This window comes from Lotus japonicus, chromosome 3 (genome assembly GCF_012489685.1).
Source record: "Lotus japonicus ecotype B-129 chromosome 3, LjGifu_v1.2".
Lineage (NCBI taxonomy): Eukaryota > Viridiplantae > Streptophyta > Magnoliopsida > Fabales > Fabaceae > Lotus > Lotus japonicus.
In genome coordinates this window covers 69,509,208-69,531,230 of record NC_080043.1, presented here as the reverse complement: position 1 = coordinate 69,531,230, position 22,023 = coordinate 69,509,208, and the positions used below count along the sequence as shown (strand labels likewise).

The 22,023-nt window shown below is 38.9% G+C and overlaps 1 protein-coding gene and 1 pseudogene across 2 annotated transcripts; both read right to left on the bottom strand.

The window, feature by feature from the left end:
• Positions 1–497: 497 nt before the first annotated feature.
• On the bottom strand, positions 498–4,879 carry LOC130745510 (trehalose-phosphate phosphatase A-like). Of its 2 annotated transcripts, none has more exons than XM_057597806.1 (13): positions 4,748–4,879; positions 4,238–4,338; positions 3,112–3,425; positions 2,870–3,010; positions 2,697–2,768; positions 2,455–2,580; positions 2,271–2,327; positions 2,090–2,191; positions 1,854–1,931; positions 1,695–1,764; positions 1,532–1,602; positions 1,195–1,287; positions 498–1,027 (listed from the first exon to the last, which is right to left on the bottom strand). In XM_057597806.1, exons 3-13 carry the CDS (start codon positions 3,412–3,414, stop codon positions 965–967), a joined length of 1,176 nt encoding a protein of 391 aa, XP_057453789.1. In that variant the 5' UTR covers positions 3,415–3,425; positions 4,238–4,338; positions 4,748–4,879; the 3' UTR covers positions 498–964. The 2 variants fall into 2 exon arrangements, with proteins under 2 accessions (XP_057453789.1, XP_057453790.1); XM_057597807.1 differs by lacking the exon at positions 4,748–4,879 and adding an exon at positions 4,435–4,690.
• Positions 4,880–11,841: 6,962 nt separating this feature from the next.
• Positions 11,842–17,037, bottom strand: LOC130745509 (uncharacterized; annotated as a pseudogene).
• Positions 17,038–22,023: the final 4,986 nt, after the last annotated feature.

Here is a 22,023-nt window from a genome sequence, read left to right as displayed (position 1 = left end):
TACTAGTCATACAATGTGTTTGAATTGACAGTAAACCCGTAATTCAAAGGGTAACAATTACCAACAAGCTACATTTTGTTACTTATTTCCAAAAGTGAGTAAAAGGAAAAATTCTCTTCCAAACTATGAAAGAAATGAGACAAGCAAAGTCATAGCCATTGCCATGGACCAAAAGAAGAACCAAGGTTGGATTGGGCATACATGGCTTTGCTTTTTTGGTACATACATGGCTTTGCTATAAAAATTGCTATTCTGGATTAATATTTTTTAAGTACTTAATTCTCCAAAAATTAGGGTGTCATTGTGTAAGTCCTTTAAATATCATTGTCACTAAATTAACCACTCAAAAATTAAAGTGTTATTACATTAGTCCTTAAAAAAATTCATCTAAGCATTCGCTTGGACACATTTCATAGGATCTCCTCTAGATTGATATGGATTATGAAGTCAAGATTTGCAGGACAATTCAAAAGAAGATTGAGGGAGCAGAGGCACAATCAAGCATGTAATGATGATCTGACTGTTATAAAATAGGTAATGTAAATAATGATATCCAATTCCAACTTACATATTAAAAAAATTAACTGAAAATTCTCTCTTAATGAAAAAATAAAAAGAATGTCCCCCAATTAGCTGGGAAGGACCTGTAACCAAAACTGAAGAAAGAATGTGAACTAAATACAATAAACATTTTCACTGCAAAAAAAAAAAAAAAACCTCTGAGCATATCTTCCTTAATCTTTCTGACAACCATATGATTATGAGCAAGGAATTTACATCTACCACGTACACAGCTTTGAGCAAAACAACTGGTAATAAAAATGTCACTGCCGTCGCAAAAGGCCATTTGAGCCTAAATCTGCTCCAGCAGACCTCTTGAAATGTCACCTACAAATCCAAAAATAGAGACCTCCTTATTCCTTGATAATTATATAGTATAGTGGAGTATATTCTCCTCTATCTGTTATACAAAGCTATTTAACGAGCTTGATTTCCATGCCGCGAGTGATTTGAGGAATTCCATAACCTGCACAAACAACATTATAGTAGAATTGATGTCATCAGAAAACCAATGTCAATATAAACAAAGGGAATTATTCTTTATGTTTAAACTGGTGCTAACAGATATCTAAACATAGCTCTGACGAATGATCTAAATTGGAAGAGAACTTTCGAAGGAAACATCCAAATTACCTCTGAAGTATCATGAAGAGAGTAAAATGCGTTGCTTTCCTTTGGGGCAGAGGACACTAATATGCCACAACCTTTATAAGCTTCTCTCAAAACCTGTTATAGTCCATTTGATATCAGAGTTCAGGAAAATTTAGAGTATGGATAAGAAATTTTGAAAAACATGCAATCTGAGGAATCAGAGTCCTCTCATGTCATGTGAATTTTTGTACCTATTTCTAACTTCATAGATATTCTAAGTTCAAACCAATAAAGAGATAGATAGATAGATACAAAATTCCAACATGATATGAGAGGACCTTAATCCCAATTAGAGGAATAGTACCGTGATATGTATTACCTTAAATGCATCTTCATCTGTCCGATCATCTCCAACATATATAGCTAGCACATCATCACTGTCGTTAAGTCCTAACATAAAGATATGTACTGTCATTTACTGCCAAACAGAAATTCTGATCTTGAAACATAGTAGTAATTAAATATGAAACAACTGTACTCACCAAGTGACTCAAGCAAAAATGTGACAGCTTTTCCCTTATCCCAGTCAATCACCGGACGGACCTCTAAAACCTGAAAATTAGTAAACATAAGTTACTATTAACAACAGTTCTATCTCTAAAAAATGAGTCAAAAATCTGGGTTTAAAGCTGAAAAAGTACCTTTCGCCCATGAGTTAATCGTAAGCGGGGATAGTTCTTCAGTATATCATATACGCGCTGTCCAACCATACCCCAATTCTACATAAATGAAACAAAATAAGAGGAAATAAACTTAAAAGTGTGACGAAATATGTAACAGGTTGGTGAAAAGAGGGAATCATCTTGGGCAGAAAGACTCCTTAATCTTTGATTAACACTAAGGATTCATCAACCGAATGAAGGCATTAAGGAAATACCTTCTCATCTATATTACGGTAATGCACAGAGACACAAAATTTGTTGTTCTCAACTTTTGCTCCTTTGATGTCTTTTGTACACTCAAGGAGCAAGCCACGTACCTGCACAAACATGAGTTATTCAGGATACAACATTCCAGAAGAAAAGATGATTCACTGTACTACTTTCATATCTACATACCTCATCAATCATGGGTATGAATTCAGCAGCAGGTTGGAATAAATTAACTTCTTTACCCTGTAATTTTAAGCAATTCAAAATAAGGAAAGAGTCCCTTTAAAAATTTACTTCTTGAAAGAAATTGTTAAATCAGACTCACTGCCAGAAATATATGGTAGATATAAAGATACTCTGAAAACCATACCTGCTTGTTAGTAGTCCTATTGCAGTTAGGGTGATTATCAGATACAGATTGTCTTAGAGGACCAAGAATGTCCATTCCATGACTACCGGCATAATAGAGTTCTGTTACTCCAACAAAATCATACACCTGAGCAAATAGGAGTTTAACAAAGGTCAAAATCAAAACTAACAAACAAGGGAGTTTTTATTTGTAAACATAAAAGAGAAATCAAATTGTTTTCTGTTATAAAATTCTCCAACTACCTTTTCACGGCTTCTTCCACTAATTATTGCTGTCGGAAAATATTCTGCCACATTTTTAACAGCAGCACGCATCTGCAGAATTTACAGTATTCAGCAAAACCAGAACAATAGAAGAAGAAAAAAAGAACTCAACTGAAATTCTGGAAACTAAATCTTAGAAGAAAACTACATACACTGTCAGACATGAATGCAGAGTCAGGATTGTCCACAATTGGTGAAAGAGTCCCATCATAATCCAGAAACAATGCTATTCTCTTGCCTTTCGCACAGTTAATAATTTGCTCAAAAGATGCAAGTGCTGATGGATACTTTAGCTGTGAAATTACAAAAAGAAAGGTAACGAAACTGCATAAACTGAAGTCCCATAATTATCAAAGGCAAAAAAGTTATATAGAGAGATGGAAGTGTGTTATACCAGCCAAGTAAAATAAGCAGCATCGGCATCGGATGATGCGATTCCATTGCTAACATCCTTAGATATTTTCTTGTGAGTTGGAGAAGATGATTTCATGGAATCCAGCCAACCGTTAGAACGAACGTCATCAAGAACTCCTGTTTTCTTCCTCGGAATTGCTATCGATGAACCGTGCAAAAAGGTTGTGGCCCCTGCTGGAGGAGAGCAAGCTAACTGAGTGGAAGTCACACCTAGCCTTGACCTTGACCTTGTTAAGGTTGCTGTATCACTGAGGAGAGGACCACGATTTGCCTTCAGGTCCATTGGATCCAGGTCTATGGACAATTTTACAGTGCAGCAACAATGTTAGAGACCTTTAAGAAATTTTTAGGAAACCAAAGTCTACAGAATTCCCAATTCATGTTTTAACTATAAAAAACATGAACTTTTCCAGAATTTGTATGGCATGTTTCTTGGTCCATAATTCTACTGGACTTCTATTTTCAATGAAAAGTACCCAAGAAAAACCATCTAAGACTGGTCAATTAAACTTGGATTGATGTCAACTTCACAGACCTTTTGATCCTTTTCATGAGTTATAACTTCTATTAAACTGTTTAGAATAGATTACATCACAAGATCACGACAACAAGCAATTAGACCCAAAACCCCAAAACAAACAACGACTTCACCACAGCTTAATAAAAAAACAATTTCATTGGCAGACAAATCAGATTCAGAATCACTCCTCGACAAAATCAAGACAAAAAAAAAAAAACTGAATCAAACAACATTCATGTAACCACCCTTCTAAGAAAACAACAATATGATTAAAAAAGAAAATCAAAGAATTGTCTATGCTAATAAATTAATCAAATAAAAGCAGACTACAAAGAATCTGACCAAGTCAAAAAGGGAAAAAAATTGAAATAGTAAGAATGAAAAGCCATAATATAACTTTATTAACAAGCGAAAGCAGCCCGAAAGATTCAAGATTGAAAAGTGTTACCGAACCATTGAATGTCAACATGTTTACACAATCAACATGAAACAACATAGCAACAACAATAATAATAATAAAAGAAACCCAGATTTCAGAATCTGAATTTGACAAAAAAAAAAAAGAGAAGAGGCATAAAAAGGGTACCTAATAAACAAGCTCCGATTCCAGCCAGAACAAAGAAACGAGGGTACTCGTTAATCTTCACTCAACAACGCAAGTTACTGATGATTGATGAATATAAAAGCCTTCAAAACATAACAAAAAACAAAGAAAGTTGAGAAAAATGCCCAGAAAATAAACTAACAGGAAAAAAGGCATAAATAGAAGGGGAAAGAAAATACCGGTAGGTGAATTAAAGATGAAAATGATTATTTAGAAATTTTTTTTTTTTGGTCGAATTATTTAGAATTTCGATCAACATTTTCATTTATAAAAATGGTGATATCATTGGTTACTTAAAACAAACAAAAAAACAAACACAAAGTGTGTTTGGTGCGGCTTAAACTTGAAGAGGAGTTTCCTTTTGCGGTAAACTTTCTGGGCAGCCAAACATGAGAGAGAGAGAGAGAGAGAGAGAGAGAGAGAGAGAAATGTGCACGTGGGAGGAGTTAGCGACAATGGAAAGTGAAGCAGAGAGACAGAGATATTACGTACCCACCCACTTGAAAATAAGAGCTTCCAGAAACCCAAACGGTTGAAAGAGGTGAAGGAAAATAAATGATGAAGGAGAAGAAGAGAAGAATGAACGCTAGAACAGGGTATTTATAATCAATAAAACCACTTTGGTCCTACCTATAACGTCTGAGCACAGTTGGTAGATAGTTGAGTTATTTAATTTAGTTCGACTTTAATTTCTGACGGTGTGTAAGAAGAATGATTTGTTGAATGAGACATACATACATAATGTGATCTCAGAAATGACATTAGTCTCATAGTTGTCTGCATGAAGATAATTTGGTGTATATAAAAGTGGTTTGGTCCTTCCTCCCTACCTAACTAACTTGCACTACAGGGAAAACAAACATCCTTTGCGCGCGGTTGTTGACTTAAGAACCACAACTGATTTTAATATTCACAACGCGAAACGCGGTAAACAATTATTTTTTTCTACACGAGAGTTATTTTAATTTTTAATACCTACTTTACATTAAAGTGGTTGCCAATATTAATCACTTGGATTCAAATATTCAATAACTCCAACCTAATAGCATTTAAAATTTAAAATAATAAGACAAATAGCCACGAGCTGTGGGGGTGATGGGGTTTCGCTTATGAGAATAAAACTTACTTGGCATGCTTATTATCTTGATACAAACACTTGCGATTTAGAAATCAGTTTTATGTCGGCTGATATTAATGTACAGTTTAAAAATCAAACTATAGATAAAATACTTAAAAAATTCAATTATTTATCAATTGTGTTATCCTTTGTTAGTATATCTCAATTGTTATTATTAGTTATTTGGTGTGATATTTGTGTAATGGGGTAAGTTTATAACGTTTCATGCTTAATGTAGCCAGCCATTAGTAATAGAATGAAGTGGAAAAAAACGTTATATTATAAATACTTATTAATTCAATTCAACAGAGTTTTCATTGCAATTTAAAAAGAAATCTTATTGAATAGTTAATGCGATAGTCTTTCACACGTTATTAACTTATTAGTTTATCTTCAAGTAGATTCAATACGTTGCTGTTCCACCTCAGCCTTGCGTGTCTTCTATTCACCATGTCCTTTATAAACTTAGTTTGACTGAAGTTATGTGTCTTTTTCCTGAAAGAAAAAAAAGTTGAAGTAGACCTTAAGAATAACGTGACTTGAGCTGTCACAGTTATCATCCAACTATTTATGAATCCTTTAAGTTTAGGCTTAATTGCACTTTTGATCCCTTAAATATCATGATTGTGCGATTTCAATCCCTAATCTTCAAAACGAGCAATTTGAATCCTAAAATTTTCAATTTGTGCAAATCAGGTCCCTCCGTCTGATTTCCGTCAAATAGATAACGGAAACGGCTGAGATGGCATTTTTATTAAGAAAAAATTATTAATTTTATTCCACTTAAGCATTAATTTTTTTACCCTTTTTTTCCATCTATCTCCTTCTTCTTCAGCTGATAAAAAAAAATCTCTTTCTTCTTCAAGCTTCATCAATCCCTCCTCTCCTCCATCTTCACCAACTTCCTCTTCAACCACAAAAGCCCCAAACTCAACCCCTCCTCCTCTCCTCCCTCCCCCCTCTTCACCACTGCAAAATCCAGAAGCAGAATAATACAGAAGACCCAAAACCCAAAAAACGTTTTCCTAAGTGAAAAAACCCAGAATGAAAAAAATCCAGAAATACAACTTCAACCCAGATCCCTCCTCTTCCCTAATCCCTCCTCATCTCTGCCCAGAATTGATCTTACTCCTCCCTCGACAGCAGAACCACCACCACGACACCATCTCCTCAGCGAGAACCCCAACCTCCGAGCACCATCGCCGATGAGGTCGACCTCTCCATGTTCGCCGCGGGCCAGAGAGCACATCCCATTGGGAACCACCGCGCCATCGGTCACCAAGCCTCAACCCAGATCTGCATCGCACTGCCTAAAGGCCACTGTAGCCCGACCATCGCTCTGCACCGTGAACCACACCATGAGGGACTTGTCATGGAGGATCTTGGGCCGGATATGGTGGATCTTGGGACCATCGTTTCCCATGTTCTCACCCCTTTCCATTGGCTACAGAGCCTTAATCCTCACAAGAGGTTGCAGCCTTGGAATTGGGAATTTTAGGGTTTTTTAGGTGAGAGGGAGGGAGAAGATGAAGCAGAACGGTGGTGGTGGGGTTGATTTGTGGATTTTGGGGTTTTTTTTACAGTATTTAATTTTAAGTTTTTATATATGTTTTAATTTCCTTTTTATTTATTTATTACTTACATGGCATTCAAGTGGAGCCCAATGTCAGATCCACATCATTTAATGAGTGACACATATGCAATTTCCGTTATCTATTTGACGAAAATCAGACGGAGGGACCTGATTTGCACAAATTGAAAATTTTAGGATTCAAATCGCTCGTTTTGAAGATCAGGGATTGAAATCGCACAATCATGATACTTAAGGGATCAAAAGTGCAATTAAGCCTTAAGTTTAAAATAAAAATAAGTATTTGGTGTTTCTAAAATGAGGGAGATTCAATTTTAATACATTATTAAAGAAATGCCGAGTTTTTATCTTCACGACACTAGAGAAGTATAGTTAGTTTAAGCCAAAATTTAAGCTCCGATAACTTTATCACGTGTCTGGCTAATGTCTTAGTGACACGTCTACGTGTATAAATGAGTCTGATGTGACATCCAAGTGTGATTTATATATAATTTTAAGCATTCATATATGATCTTCTTCCTTTTTCCTCAACCGTGGAACCTTCCTCCGATCCACTGCAACACACCCTATATGTACGTGGCCTCTTCAACCAGCACCTCACATGGAGGATTCACTAAAGGGGCTAGATACATTGAGGACCGGGTGAAATAAGCCAGCTTGGTGGAGATCAACAAGCTAGTACATGGAGCAGCCCAACCTAAAAGGGTTTGGTCTAATGGAAGCATGCTAGGTTCGAAAGGCTTAAAAGTGTGTGTAGTGTGTATTCCACAAGGAGGTTCTTGTCTCGATTCCTTGCGAAACATATCCCTTAGGGAGGAGGTTTACCTATATTGCTCTAACATTCAAAGTTATGAAATTCCCTCTCCACAATTATTGGAAATATCAGGAGTAGCCCAACCTTCTAGTCCGAAGTAAGGGTGGCAATATGGGTTGGCGGGGCGGGTCTGGCCCCACCTGTCACTAACCCGCCGAAATGCGGGTTGGGTTGGGCTAGCCCACTTTTGACATTTGGGTTTAAAGTTTCGACCCAACACATATTTTGGCGGGACGGTAGGTTGACGGGCTAACCTACTTAGAAAATATAGTGAAATAAAAAAAAGTTGTGCACAGAGTAATTTTAAGAAATTTTTCACTTTTTGTATGTTGGCAAATGAAAAAAATTAGAATTATCACAATATTATACTTGTTCTTTATATTTATGAGTTCAACAAGAAAGTATCACCAATAGCATTACTAAAAAAATACTTACCATACATTTTTTTTTTTTTGAAACTGGATGATACTATAAATCAAGAAACCATAGAGGTCAGTACATCACCTTGAACCAAAGATTCTACTTCCGGCGGAACCTCTTCAATCCAAACATAGTTGGGAAATTTTGAAGAGTTCTTGGCTAAGTAATCAGCCACAGAGTTGCCGGATCTACGCACAAACGATAATTGAAAAAACCTAAAGGATGAGACTAAGTCTCTACAATCACTGAAAACAAATAAGAAGAACCATGTGTAGCCTTATTCCAAGTCTCAAAAATTTGCAAATTATCCGTCTCACAACACACCTGTTGAAACCCAAGATCCTTAGCCAGGGATAGGGACCAACGAAATGCCAAAACTTCCGCTACTAGAGGAGAAATGGCCTCAACTGGATGAGCCATAGCCGCTGCCATGACTTGGGCATTCTCATCCCGGGCTATAAAACCAAGTCCACCTCCCACATTAAGTATCCAAGCGGCGTCGAAGTTGATCTTGATAACATCTCCTCTCGGACGTGTCCATACTACCCTCGCGACGTTCCTGTTATGCGCTGGAGTAGCCATCACCGGCTGGTTCGTTGCCAACTCCCCCAAGCTGTGAAACCGCGATAGAAGACCCTCAAAATTGATCGGTTTCTGTTGGTGAATCACACCATTCCTCAGCTCCCAAACCGCATACAAGAAGGTGAAACATAGGCCACTTAGCTGGTCATCACGATGGTCTAGAATCTGTTGAATAAAGTCAGCAGGATCCTCACCATCTCGGAAACGAACGCCCATGTGAGAAGCCAGCCACCACTGTGACACTACCGGGCAACCAAACAAAATGTGTGTCACCGTTTCTGGGCTAGAACTGCACAGGGGACACTCTTCTTCAATCTCTACTCCGCGCTTCCGTAATGCACATCTCACAGGAAGCATTTTCTTAGCCGCGCGCCAAGCTAACTCCTTGCAGCGAGGCAACGCATCCGCTGCCCATAAGGATCTCCAAAATGAGTGGTGGGCCTGCTGATTAGTGGAGGTCGACGGCTCTCCAAGCAGCTTCCACTCCCTCAAAAAAGCATATGCTGTTTTAGTAGTATATGCCCCATCAAAAGTAAAAGGCCAGAACAGAACATCAGTTGAAGGGCCAATTGGAAGCGGAATTTGAAGAATTTCACGCGCTGTCGGAGGCCAGAATACCATCTCAATTAAATCCTTGTTCCACACCTGCAAATTATGCACAAAAAGATCAGCAACATTAACCAGATTACTATCCCTTGCCAAATCTTCTCTAAAAACCGTTGGAACCCTACTTGGAAGCCATTTATCCTTCCAAAGGTTAATACTCTTGCCATCACCAACTTGCCAACGAGTTCCTTCCTCAAACATCCACCTTGTGCGAAATATGCTTGTCCAAACATAACTTGGACACCCATGTTTTTTGGCAGCACCAATGGTAGAGTGAGGGAAATACATTGACTTAAAAACTTTGGCCAACAATGAATCGAGATTCTTAAGAATCCTCCACCATGTTTTCCCTACAAGGGCCATATTAAACGCTTTGAAGTCCCTAAAGCCAATTCCTCCGTCAATCTTTGACCTGCAGAGAGCATCCCACTTAAGCTAGTGAATACTCTTGCGCGATGCATCACCACTCCAATAAAACTTGCTGATCATTCTCTCGATATCTGCACACAAACCATCAGGTAAGATAAAAAAAGACATAATATATGCGAGAATTGCTTGCGCAACCGCCTTAATAAACACCTCTCTTCCCGCAAGGGAGAGAGAGCGTTCTTTCCACCCCTTAAGCTTCTTCCAGACTCTTTCTTTGACAAATTGAAATATTTGGGTTTTGGACTTACCAATAATGGTAGGGATCCCCAAATATTTATCGTAGCAGTCCACAACCTTTACATTCAGTAGCATTTTCAGCTCATTAAAACGGGTACTAGGCACATTGCGACTATAGCACAACATACCATGCATTGTTATTAAAAGCTATAATTGTAATTTCAATTGAAACTATTAAGTGCAAGTGTCAATAACCTTCACCAAACCACTGGTAAATGTCATTTTTCTTTGATATACACTTACTTATTCTTCTTAACATTACTAGATATACAATACAAAAATCAGCAAGAGTTTACTTCAGCCAATAATAACCAACCAACAATTATAAACGATAATTTTTTTTTGCCTTTCAAAAAAAAATTATAAACGATAATGTCGAGCAGTCATGAAAATTTTAGACAAAACATAACTTACAAATAAGAGTCAAATATGAGTTGGCGGGCTGACTCAACCCAACCCGTCATTAGCCCGCCAAAATGCGGGTTGGGTTGACCCACTTTTAAGATGTGTGTTCAAAGTCCCAACCCGCCAAAAAAGTTTGGCTAAATGGGTTGTTCCAGCGGGCCAAGCCCATTTTATCACCCCTAGTCATAAGACTGGAAAGTTTTTATAAAAACCTAGACTCCTTCAAGTGAGGAATTGATTAATTAAGTTTTGGAGAAAAAAGCCCTCGATCATTTCATCGTATAGTGACTCTATATAATACTCCCTCCGGTCCTATTTATAAGCATGAAAGAGAAGAAAAATTTTGGTCCTTTTTATAAGAACCAAATGAAAGTTTGAGCTATATTAATTAATTTTTTCCAATGATGCCCTTATTAATTCTAACTTGTAAAATGTGTCTTATTAATTATTCTCTCTCTTTTCCACTTTCCAACACTAATAACAAAGGGTAATTTTGGAAGTTCATTTTAATTTAAGACAAATTTAATGCATTTCATCTAGTTTAACTACATTTCTTAAACTATATGAATTTTTTTTTTGTTGCTTATAAATAGGACCGGAGGGAGTATGATGGAAATGTGTTAAGCCCACATTGAGAAGATGAAAGTCGAAAAGCCTAAAAACTTTAGGGGAAGAGAAGGTCAAAATCTTATGAGGCCAATAAACCTTCCACTACAATAATTATTGCCAATACCAACAGATAACTATAGACCGTCATAAAATATTGTTATTATTGACTGTCACATCGTCAGTACACACATTCTTTTAAAAAACATGTATTACCATAGGGCGAAGCTTCTGGTAATTTCTAAGTGGGAAAAGTTACTAACACTCATAATTGTCCATAATATGAAATTACTAGCGACTTACCGAAATATGAGTACTTAGTCATGTCATGCATATGTTGATTGATTAACAACAGAGTAAATGTAAATGTGCTTGGTTGAAGACATAGTTGATATCATATGGTTAAACCAAGAAATATGTTACTGACATCAAAGGAACATAATTCGGGCAACCGAACTACCATCAAACAAGTATACAACATTCGTCACTTGGTTCAATAGCCGATTTTATGTCAAATTGCGAGGATTTGTATAAACAATGGTGCTAACTCTAATTTCACGTGAAAAAAAAACTAAGTACAATATGAGATAATCGATAGTTCCTAATGTGGATGAACAGTCAAAACAACATATGAGTTACCTTATGATTGTGAACTTGCAAGGTATAATAGTGTTCCATTACTAGTATCTAAGCCCATGCTTTGCACGGTTATTATGTTCCCAGATTTTTTTTTAACAACATGTTCCTTACATATATAATATAACAACTCATGATTGTGAATGAAGGAAATGTAATGTAATATTCTATTCTAACAGTGAAGTTGTGGACAACATACAGCAACTTGTTCAACACATGTCATCACAAACTAAGTGAAATAGCAACAGTTGTCCAGTACAATTCGAGACCCAAAGCCTTCACCAAGATGACAGTGCTTCATTTTTTAACATTGTTTTTCTAGTTCATTTTCTCTGTATCTAAAATTGTTTCTACCTATGATAGCACATGTCTACAAACTTCTTCCTTCCTTCTACTATTTCATCAAAGAAATCATCAAGATGCACTGTTATAGTCTCTCAGTATTCAGTAACTCTTCACGTTATTAACCTTTTCTTGGATATCACCACATTGTGTTTCATAACCTGCTATTCTCTCCAACTCCACTTTCAATTCTTCCATCACAAATCACAATATTCGCTTTTGGAAATCAAACAGCAGAATCCCTAGTTGCCCATGAATCGGTTTCTGGCTTTCTGCTCTATCTCCTTCGCACATTCTACTGCATCATTATCATTCTCATTTGTTATGTCCATAAAACATAAGTTTTTAAATCATCAGTAAGAGGACACAAAAAAAACCTACACAACCAAGAGATCATAAAGAGAAATGAACCTGAAGATCGTTCATTCAGTCTCACACCATTATAAAGCTTCTACAAACACATCGAAGGGACATATCAAACATGACTCCTGCCCCAAATCTATTATACTTCTGATTTCACATTGTGTTATCATGCCACTTCCACCAGTTCCACTTCAAGCCTTAGAAATGACTTGTACATGTTAGAAGGCAACTTGTCCATTAATTTTATATCGAGCAGTCCGAAATATCTAGGATGAAGATCACACTTGATTATTTATGAGCAAGTGGTCTCAATTAGTCCTGAAAATAAAAAAAAAAACTCATCAATATCTAGGATGAAGATCACACTTGCATATGCCTTTGTTAATAGATTTTCCTAAGCACTTGTTTCAAAAATCAATTACCATAACCATATGAATATCAAAAGAGCTATACCACTAACCAAGAAAAAGAAAAATCAGCAAGAAATGATACCTGACACTGACCTTACACATGCACCAATTAATGCAGCAAATCAATGGTTCACATCACCATCGTGTACTAAATCTATGAAAATGTCTTCATGTATTTCTCTGTTGCAAAACATGGATAGCTCAACTTGAAGAAGCCTATAAGCTTATAGTTGTTAGCTCATCATGTTCTAATCCTTAATGCTATAAAAATGTTATATTGGACCTTAGCTTTTCAGTAGTCCATCATAGTAATTTAGGTAGAAAGTTATATTAATCTACCACAAACAAAGATCATCTAACATATACGTATTACTACTTCTATAGCATATTAAATTCATAATCCATACATAATTATATATCAGAAGAAGTAAATAGGCCAGACCATGAGATTATTCCAGGAGTAAGTAAATTGAGTCCACATTAAGAAAATAAAATTTCAATCAATAATTTTTAGAATGTTACCAGATATTCCTTGATTCCCTAGTATTTCTTCATTTTGAAGTTTAACCTGGCAAAAAACAAGCTCCTTGGAAGCCTCTTCACTTTCTCTGACAACTCATCAGGTGCAGGCTTACTTTCTTCAGTCTCACTATCCCTCTTGCGTTTGTTGCCATCATATCCTCTCCTAATACTTCTCTCTTCCCTCTTCTTAGCCTTGTCTGAATTTTCATTGTTGCGACCTGAGCGGAACTCTTCAAGCTTGCGATGAAGCCTTTGCCGAAGCTCTTCATAGGTGACAGATCGACCAGCCACACCCTTCTCCCCATCACTTTGAATTTCTTTTTCTTTTCCCAACCTCTCCTTAAGAAGACCAAGTGTGGTTGCAGCAGGTTTGTCGGGGTCCAAACGTTTCCTTTCGAGACTTCTTAATACGTTCCACGGTTTCTTTCTTCATCGCCGCTCTTTTAGCCTTGCTGAGACCCTGAACCCATGGCTTGTCCTCATCAGTTGGCAGATAAAACTTGGCCGGAATGAGCTCAATCAATTTGTCAAAGAAAAGGGCATGCTCATGAATCGCAGAATCCAAATCTTGACCAGCTTCAGCCTCCGCAACAACCTTTAGCTTCTTCTTCGTCTTCATCACTCCAATCTCTCACTATCTGAGCTAAAATTTGGTGGCCTAATCTGAGATCATGATACTTGTTGCATCAGATACAAAAAATTTAAGCTTCTATAATTGTACCTGATTAGATAAAAATGGATGTGAAGAAGCTGACCCACCTGGATCAAAGTCCCTTGAATGATAAGCACATACAAATCTTCCCTGTGCATTTATCCAACCAAACTTTCTGCAAAAAAAAACCCATATATTCAAACATTAATTCTTCCTCCCAAAAATGATTTATAAATCAAATAATTAATCAACCAAATCACCTTGTTGCCTCCGTCAAGAGTATTGACGATGCAAAGGGCGGTGTAAGTGGCGGGTAGCTTGGACTCCCATACAAACTCGGCAGAGAAAGCGGCACGGAAGGCGCGATTCAAGGTCGCTAGCTGGCAGATCTGAGGAGGATCAAAGCGACGCAGCTCTCCGGCAATCCACCAAATGACGGCGAGAGAAGACGATACCCATGACCTAAATCCGAATGACTTTCACCATAATCCTCCACTGCTCCTTTCCAGAATAAAGCTTAGAAACGTCATTGCTTTGAATGGATATGGAAAATTAGATGGGTTTGTGAATGAGTTTATCTGAGATGCAGAGTATGCACTGTATTTATAGAAAGATAAATCACACACAAGCTAAACGCAAAGATCCCGCCATCGAAATTGGAAATATCTTCAAATTATCCACCCACAGTCATACCGTAGGGACCCGTAATTGACAGTGAGGAAGTAATAGGTCCTTACCTGGACACGAATTGGGTAAATGCATAAGACTTTTTATTTGCTAAACTAACTCATTGTCTAGGCCCCTCATTCATTTTCCCCTTCCCATGACATGTGAAATTCAAGATCGTACTCTCATGCTCTTGACAATGAGTTTCAAGAAAAAAAGATCTTGATGAGACTATAGCAGTGCAGCTAAAAGAAAGAAAATCTCATTTATATAGTCCAAAAAGAAAATGAGATCCTGAAACTTCATATTGTTAATTTAGGAGACGATGAAAAAAGGGGGGTATAATATAAAACAAAACTTCATGGTGAATTTGGTTAAAAGCAAAGATTTCTTTGATTACCGTGAGGAGAAAAATCCAAATCTGAAAGAAAAAGAATGCATCTTGATGAAACTTACAAAACAGGTTTGCAGATTACAGTTCTGAAATGATGGAAAAATTAAATTCACTTCTATCTCTGATTATAAAAGTCCTGTAAAAATGAGAACTAAACAAATTAGAAGAGTTGAGGACAAAACAAAGCTGCAAATAGCACAAAACAACGGGCAGATAAATCAGATGCATTGTTTAAATGCTAATGTTTCAGAACCTTCATTCACAGATAGGAGTTTATCGATCTGCAATGTTATATTACAATGAGAAATTCTATATCTCAAATTGTAAAACATGCTTCTCTTACAATCAGATAAGTGCTAACAGGACTAAATTCCACTGAAAAATAATCCATCACTTGAAAATCAACTACAGAATACAGATACAGTAATGAGCAAAATAGGCAAAAACAAATATGTGAAAATCCAGTAGTCAAGTCCCCCCTTCCCAAGTCCCACCACTGCTGGAGAAGTTCAGCGAGAAAATATAAAAGCAGAAAACGTATCTATATAACTGAAAAAGCAAGATGGGGATATCTTCCTACTGATACAGGGGGCTTCTAGGTTCAGCTATTCATAAATAACTTCCTTGATGCCATACTATGTCACACATTTACATTGCCATACTTATATATTAAATTGGCTAATCCACCATTGTACATATCTTTTAAAAAATGGTCAAGCATCCATATTGAATGCGGGACGTATTTACAAAAAAGATGAACATCAATATTGAGTACCTCAAGATTGTACAATGGCTACTACTGTTCCTAATAATCTTTCCGTTCCACCTCCAATGCAATCTCTTTACGGCGTTGAAATGGAAGAGTAAATGGTTGATTATACTGCAACAAATAAAAGAATAATTTCCTTTTACAGAAGGGCCTATGGGTAAGTCTCAGAGACCGTTAACCCCAAGATTGCATTAAGGGTCTAACCTGTGTAAAGAGGACATTACAGTTCATGGGAAGGTTTCACAATTCACCATCTTCCATCTTCAAGCCCTTTTTTTTTCTCTCTCTCGTTTTGATCTCTGAAAAATAAGAACAAACCGGGTTGAAAGAAGTAAATGGCCAAAGATAAATGTGCAAAAGAGAGGAGGAATAAACCCAAATCTGATACAGACAAAACTCGCAAACCTACAATTCCAAGTAATAGAGTGAAGGTATCTGGTGTAAAGAATGAACAATATCAATACCAAATAATGCATACAAAACCCTCATAATTTATCAAATTCGTGTAACAATAAAAGTTCACCAAAAATCAGGATCAATTAAAGAAACATGTTTGCACGGCCATTCCGACTCTCATGTTTGCGCTGGTTTCTTCGACTCAGACTTGTACCTGTTATCCTCAAATGTCCCTAGCATAGTCCCTACCACACAACTCAACTTTAATTCACAAAACAACTACACCACACACATATTCACATACATATTGTGCCAAAACAAAAATCAGCAACAAACTGAACAAATACCAGAAGCGATAGCAGAGGCGGTGCTAAGCTTGGATTGAGCAGAGAGTCCTTGAGAAGAGGCCAGAACGACAGCGACATGGCCGGATTTTCCGGTGAAATCTTCTTCGGAAGATGCTTCAGCCAAGAGACCGTTCAATTTGGAGTCGAGCGAGTTGAGGATGGCTGTTTCTGGCGACGTTGTCTCCGTGACAGCGACGGCGAGAAGGTCGCCCTTCCATTCGGCGAAGGAGAGGTTGGGGGTTTCGGTGGTGGTGGGGTTTGTGAGGCCGAGAGTGGCGTGGGCCATGAGGTTGCGGAGAGGTGTTGCGGTGAAGAGGAAAAGAATTTTGAGAGAAATCCAGAATTTGAAAACAAATATGGAGAGAGAGAGAGAGATAAAAGAGATTCAATTTGAATTTCAAAATAAGAGTTTCAATTCCCCCCATATACAGTGGTCCATTATGACGTGCTCCACTAACTTTACAGATATACAGTAGTGAGTAGTGACTACGGGAATCGACAATTATCAGTTCTGTGCTTTTTGCCAAGAGAAACCGGGTAAGGAAAGTCAAAAGTGAGCTGTTAAAGGAATCTCTGCAAAGGGTGTGTTGAAGATATTTCTTGGAGCTTGACACGTGGAAGTGCTCTTAGAGGATGACACGTCGGAATTTTGTCCTCCTTAAGCACTTGTGCTTTGTATCTAGTACTAGTACTAGTATAGATAGATTAATTATCAATCCATCACCTTTGGAAGAGGCTAATATTTACACATGAAAAATGTAACGAACCTGAAATGGAGTTTTCACATGGCCGGGTATGGCCTAAGGCAATTGAGACAATTGCTTCAAATTCCTCAATTGCCTTAGGCCTCAAAAATTTAGTATGCATATATTGTGTATACTATTGAGTTTTGAAAAACAATGAAAAATCATGCATGTGATATTAATTATAACATGAGCAATGCACGCACGTGAGAAATGAGAAGTACAACTTTGAGGGTTATTTTTTTTTTGAAAGATGCAAATATATTAAAGATCAAAGAGGGCTAGAGGCCAATACATCAGAAGCAACTTTGAGGGTTATTAATAGTTGTGTTTTTTTGTCACGCCCTTAAATGTTGAAGGCAACAATCTGCACTTCACAGCATCGGTTGCCCCCCAATGACCATTTTAGTATTAAAATACCGTAAATGGTCGATTGGGTCGGTATCTCCCCCATACATGTCCAAAGTCAAAGTTTGCAAATGCTCTGGGATCTCAAATGCGGCAACTATGGGCGCAAAGGGCTGAAAATCCACCACATCCTCAGCGTCCACACGTTGCCCACGCCTTAAGTCACGCATTTGATTAAGGTACTCCACCTGAGCCTGTAAATGCTCATTCTGACGTTGAACCGCCTGGATAGTGTCCAACACCTGCCTGAGCTCCGCAGATGAAGCTCCTACCACATTGTCTGGTGCTCGCACAGGTGTGTCAGCCTGCTGATCTAAAGCATCCGCTTTCGGGGTGGGAAGCTTAGCTTTAAGATCCAATCCCGATCCAACAGCCGCATCTGGCCGTGCCTGGACATCTGGAACCGTTGTGGCATGAGATCGCACCGCCACCGAGGCTTCATCTGAAGAAGCTTCTCCTTCCAACTCAGGTTGTCCTACAGGAGCCTGACTCCAGTAAGACGACCTCCACCACGACGGCGGGGAGCTCGCCCACCACAAGAACGTGTCTCCATAACCAAAATATGCCTCTCACGTCAGCAGAAGAATAATCACTGAGTCAGAGCCACAGACGGCGCCAATCTTCCTGTCTAAGGTATGACAATGGTAATAAAGTACCCTTGAAAAACCCTAGCAGAGCTAAAAGAGATAAGTAATACGTAAATAAGGAAATAATCTCATAAATGGTTCAAAAGGTCCCTAGTACAAGGTGAGGACATCCTTTTTATAGTAGAAATAATCCCTATCTAGAATGTTCATGGATTTGGGCCTTACATGCAGGGCCCAAATCCCTATGTTGAATAAGACAAATGCATGTGTACAATATAACAAGACAAAACAACTCGGGCCCACATCCTCAAGCTGGGGTCTATGTCCTAATCACCTTTCTGCTGGCCTTACCGGGCGGGTCAGTGGACTTATAACGACCCGCCCGGCCCATAAGCCCACAAGACATGAAGCTCCATCTTTTCTGGAACTGAAATGTCTTAGTCAAGATAGAAATGATTTTGCCGCTCTTCCCGCGGTAAGCCCGCCTTATCTGACATAGCCCACAAGCCCACAAGACGAGAGACCACTTCTTTTGGAGTCTGCTCGTCTTATGAAGTTCACGCCTAGTCGCCCAAACTGCTTGACTCGTGCCGTTTCTTCTATTGTTGCACCGTTACCGAAAAATTGCCATCATTAGCTTTCAACTGCTGCAGTCTTTTCACGCGAAATTCGAGGAATTGCCTCGATTTGTGAAAACGTTTTAAAATGGTCGCGTCTTTTCCACTTTCCTTCTCTCTCCTTACTTGACTTCCCTATATAAACCCCAAATCCTCATTTTTTCATTCTTTTACTTCTGCTTATTTTCAACCCTTGCATTTGTGAAGTTCTCTGCACTTGTCGGCCACTTGCTACTCCGGTGACCTTTCAGTATTCCGACCACCATTGCTCGCTGCATTCCTATTACTTCTCCTATCTTCGGTTAGTTCCTCTCTTTTCTCTTTACTTTTTCTTCTCTTTTTTTATTTTATCCATTCATCTCCCTTTCCTGAAGCTTCTCCAAAATGTATGCCAAAAACCCTTCTTGTTCTTCTCCTTCCCTTGATGACAAAATTTCTAATAACCAAAAGGTTGTTATGGTTGACTCTGATTCTGAGTCTCACTCCTCGCCCTTTTCCTCGGAACCCGCCCAAGAAAGAATAACCTCTATAACCTCTCACCTTTCCACCGATAACCCTTCAACTTCTGAAAGTTGGCGCACTACTGATAAGTGTATTGATGACAAGTGCCTCTCTCGTTCCGTTTGGAACAGTGTTCAAGCATTGAACAACAACCGCCTCAACGCCCGAGGTTTCACTAGAGTGAACCCCGAAACCGGATATAATGATGACCTAGCCCTGAACGTCGCCCCTTGTGATGACAACGAAGTCGTAACCCTTAAACCTAATGGAGCCAACAGGGAGCCCGCCTGGTTCTATCTTCATGGGTATATTTTTACCGAACTTTTCATGAAACTTCTTTTTTTCCAGTTTCATTTGTGACGTCCTTACCTTCCTAAATGTCGCCCCTTGCCAACTTCTACCGAACGCCTGGGGCTTCATCCGTTGTTTCGAACTGTTGTGTGAGCAACTAAACGTCGTTCCCACTTATCCTTTATTCTTATTTTTCTATAAGACTAGCATCGCCAAGCCTTCTTGTGTGTCTTCTGTTCCTTTATCAGCCCGCCCTAACATGGCCATTTTCAAACCCCTGAAAAGTAACTTCAAACATTGGCAAAAAAAGTTTTTCAAGATCGTTCATTCGCCCGACATTCCAAACCTCATTCTTGATCAAAAAGACCGCCCCCTGTTTCCTCTTCACTGGACCGTGAATCCTCGGCGTGACATTACTGTCGTGCTTGAGGCGCTGACCAAGGAGGAGAAACAGGTCGCCTTTTACATCCTTACCCTCCCTCAAATTTCCTGTTCCGACCTTCTTCAGGCCGCCAAAGATGAGAAACTTCCGCATTTTTTTTAAGTCTGGATTTATTATGCATGCCTTGTAATGAGCTTTCTTCAATCGCCCGGTACTAACCCCCCTCTTTTTTTTTTGCAGCTGAAATGGGCAAGACCAAGGGCGGCGTTAGTGCTGATAGCATGCAAGCCTTGATCGCCAGTCAGGTCGATGCTGCTAAGGGGCAAAGGAAGAACGAAAAGAAAGATTCGAAGAGTGACCAGAAGAATAAGTCACCCTTGGTTGATGAACGTGACCCCAAACGCCAAAAATCTGGCGGTTCTTCCAAGAGTGACCCCAAGCAAACAACATTGAATGATGCCTTATCCAAGGCTTCAAAAGACAGGAAGTCTTCCAGTAACATTCCCCTGCCCCCGACTCACACTCCCGGCGCCCTTGCCAACCTAATAGCTGCCGCCAGCCCTGCCCCTCAATCGTCTCGGGACGTGGTACCTGGGAGCGATACTGGCGCTCTTCACAGCGTCTTTGATCCCAAATTCAATGGTTTGAATTTTATAGAAAGGAATTTCAACACTCAAATTTCGCATGACGTGGCCTCTAAGGGCGTCCGAGCTGCTGTGACCCTCGCCGTGAACCAAGCGCTCGCCGTTGCCAGCTGTGCCGCCGGTCTACTTCCTCATTTGAAGAACATTGAATCTGACAAGGCCCGCGCCCAGCAAAAATTTGAAGATGCTAAGGTGGCGTATGCTCAATTGAAAACTGAGGCGGACACCGCCGCCAAGCGCGCTGAAACTGCCAAAAAGCAAACTGAAGATGCTTTGGCCGGCGTCCGCCGCTAGCTTCAGGGGGCGACTGAGGATCTTGCCAAGGAGAGGGCTGTCAAGGGGACTCTTGAAACCAAACTTCACGTTGCTGAAGAAGAAATTAACAAGCTAAAGGCTGAGTTGCAAAAAACTAACGAGACACTTTTAGTGAAGAGTTCTCGCCAATACGTTTTAGGTCATCTCAGCGCCAAAGAGCAACTTCGGATTCTGTATCCGAAACTTGATTTTTCTACGTTTGGTTTCATGAGGAAGATCGTGGATGGCAAAATTGTAGGCGATCCTGATCCTGAAGTAAGCAGCCTTCCTTTTATGCAAGAGTCCGATGACGAAGATGAGGGCGAGGATGCGGAGAAGGTTGCTGCCAGTGAAACAACTCAGGGCGAGGGCGCGGAAAAGACTCTTCCCACTGCCAGCGCAAATAACCAAGCATAGGATTTTAAGAATATTTTCCATGTTTGTAACTTAAACTTTTGTTGTTTCTATTTGGATTTCGGGCTCCGCCCTTTTATTTTGTAATGACGTATGATATTTGGGCGTTCGTACCCTTTTTATTTTCAATCGTATTTTGCTCAATCATTTTAATTTCGTTATAGCGTGTTTGCTGAGACTTTACTCGCCTTTTGGCGAGGTGTTTGGTTTGGTATGATAACCAAGGCTTAGGCACATTTTACTGGCCTTAGTCGTTTTATGGACGAGGCTTGGTTTCTAGTGGCCACTAGAATTGCCAAGGCTATGTTTGCTCAGTGATGACACTTTCTGATTGCGAAAGCTTTTTGTCATTTTGGGTCATCGCCATAAGAAATTTGTTTAGCAAAGTTTATGAGTTAGATCTCGTCAATTGTGACAAATATCAAACTTTAAAACATTTTTCATTTCTGTTAACAAGAACTAGGGTTTATAAACCCGTACATGAGAGTTTCCTCCCTTCTTTTCATTGGTCGCCTCATTAAAAACCTTTTTCAAGGAAAAAAGAGTGCGACCTTCTTTTTCTTAACTATAGTATTGCCTCAAA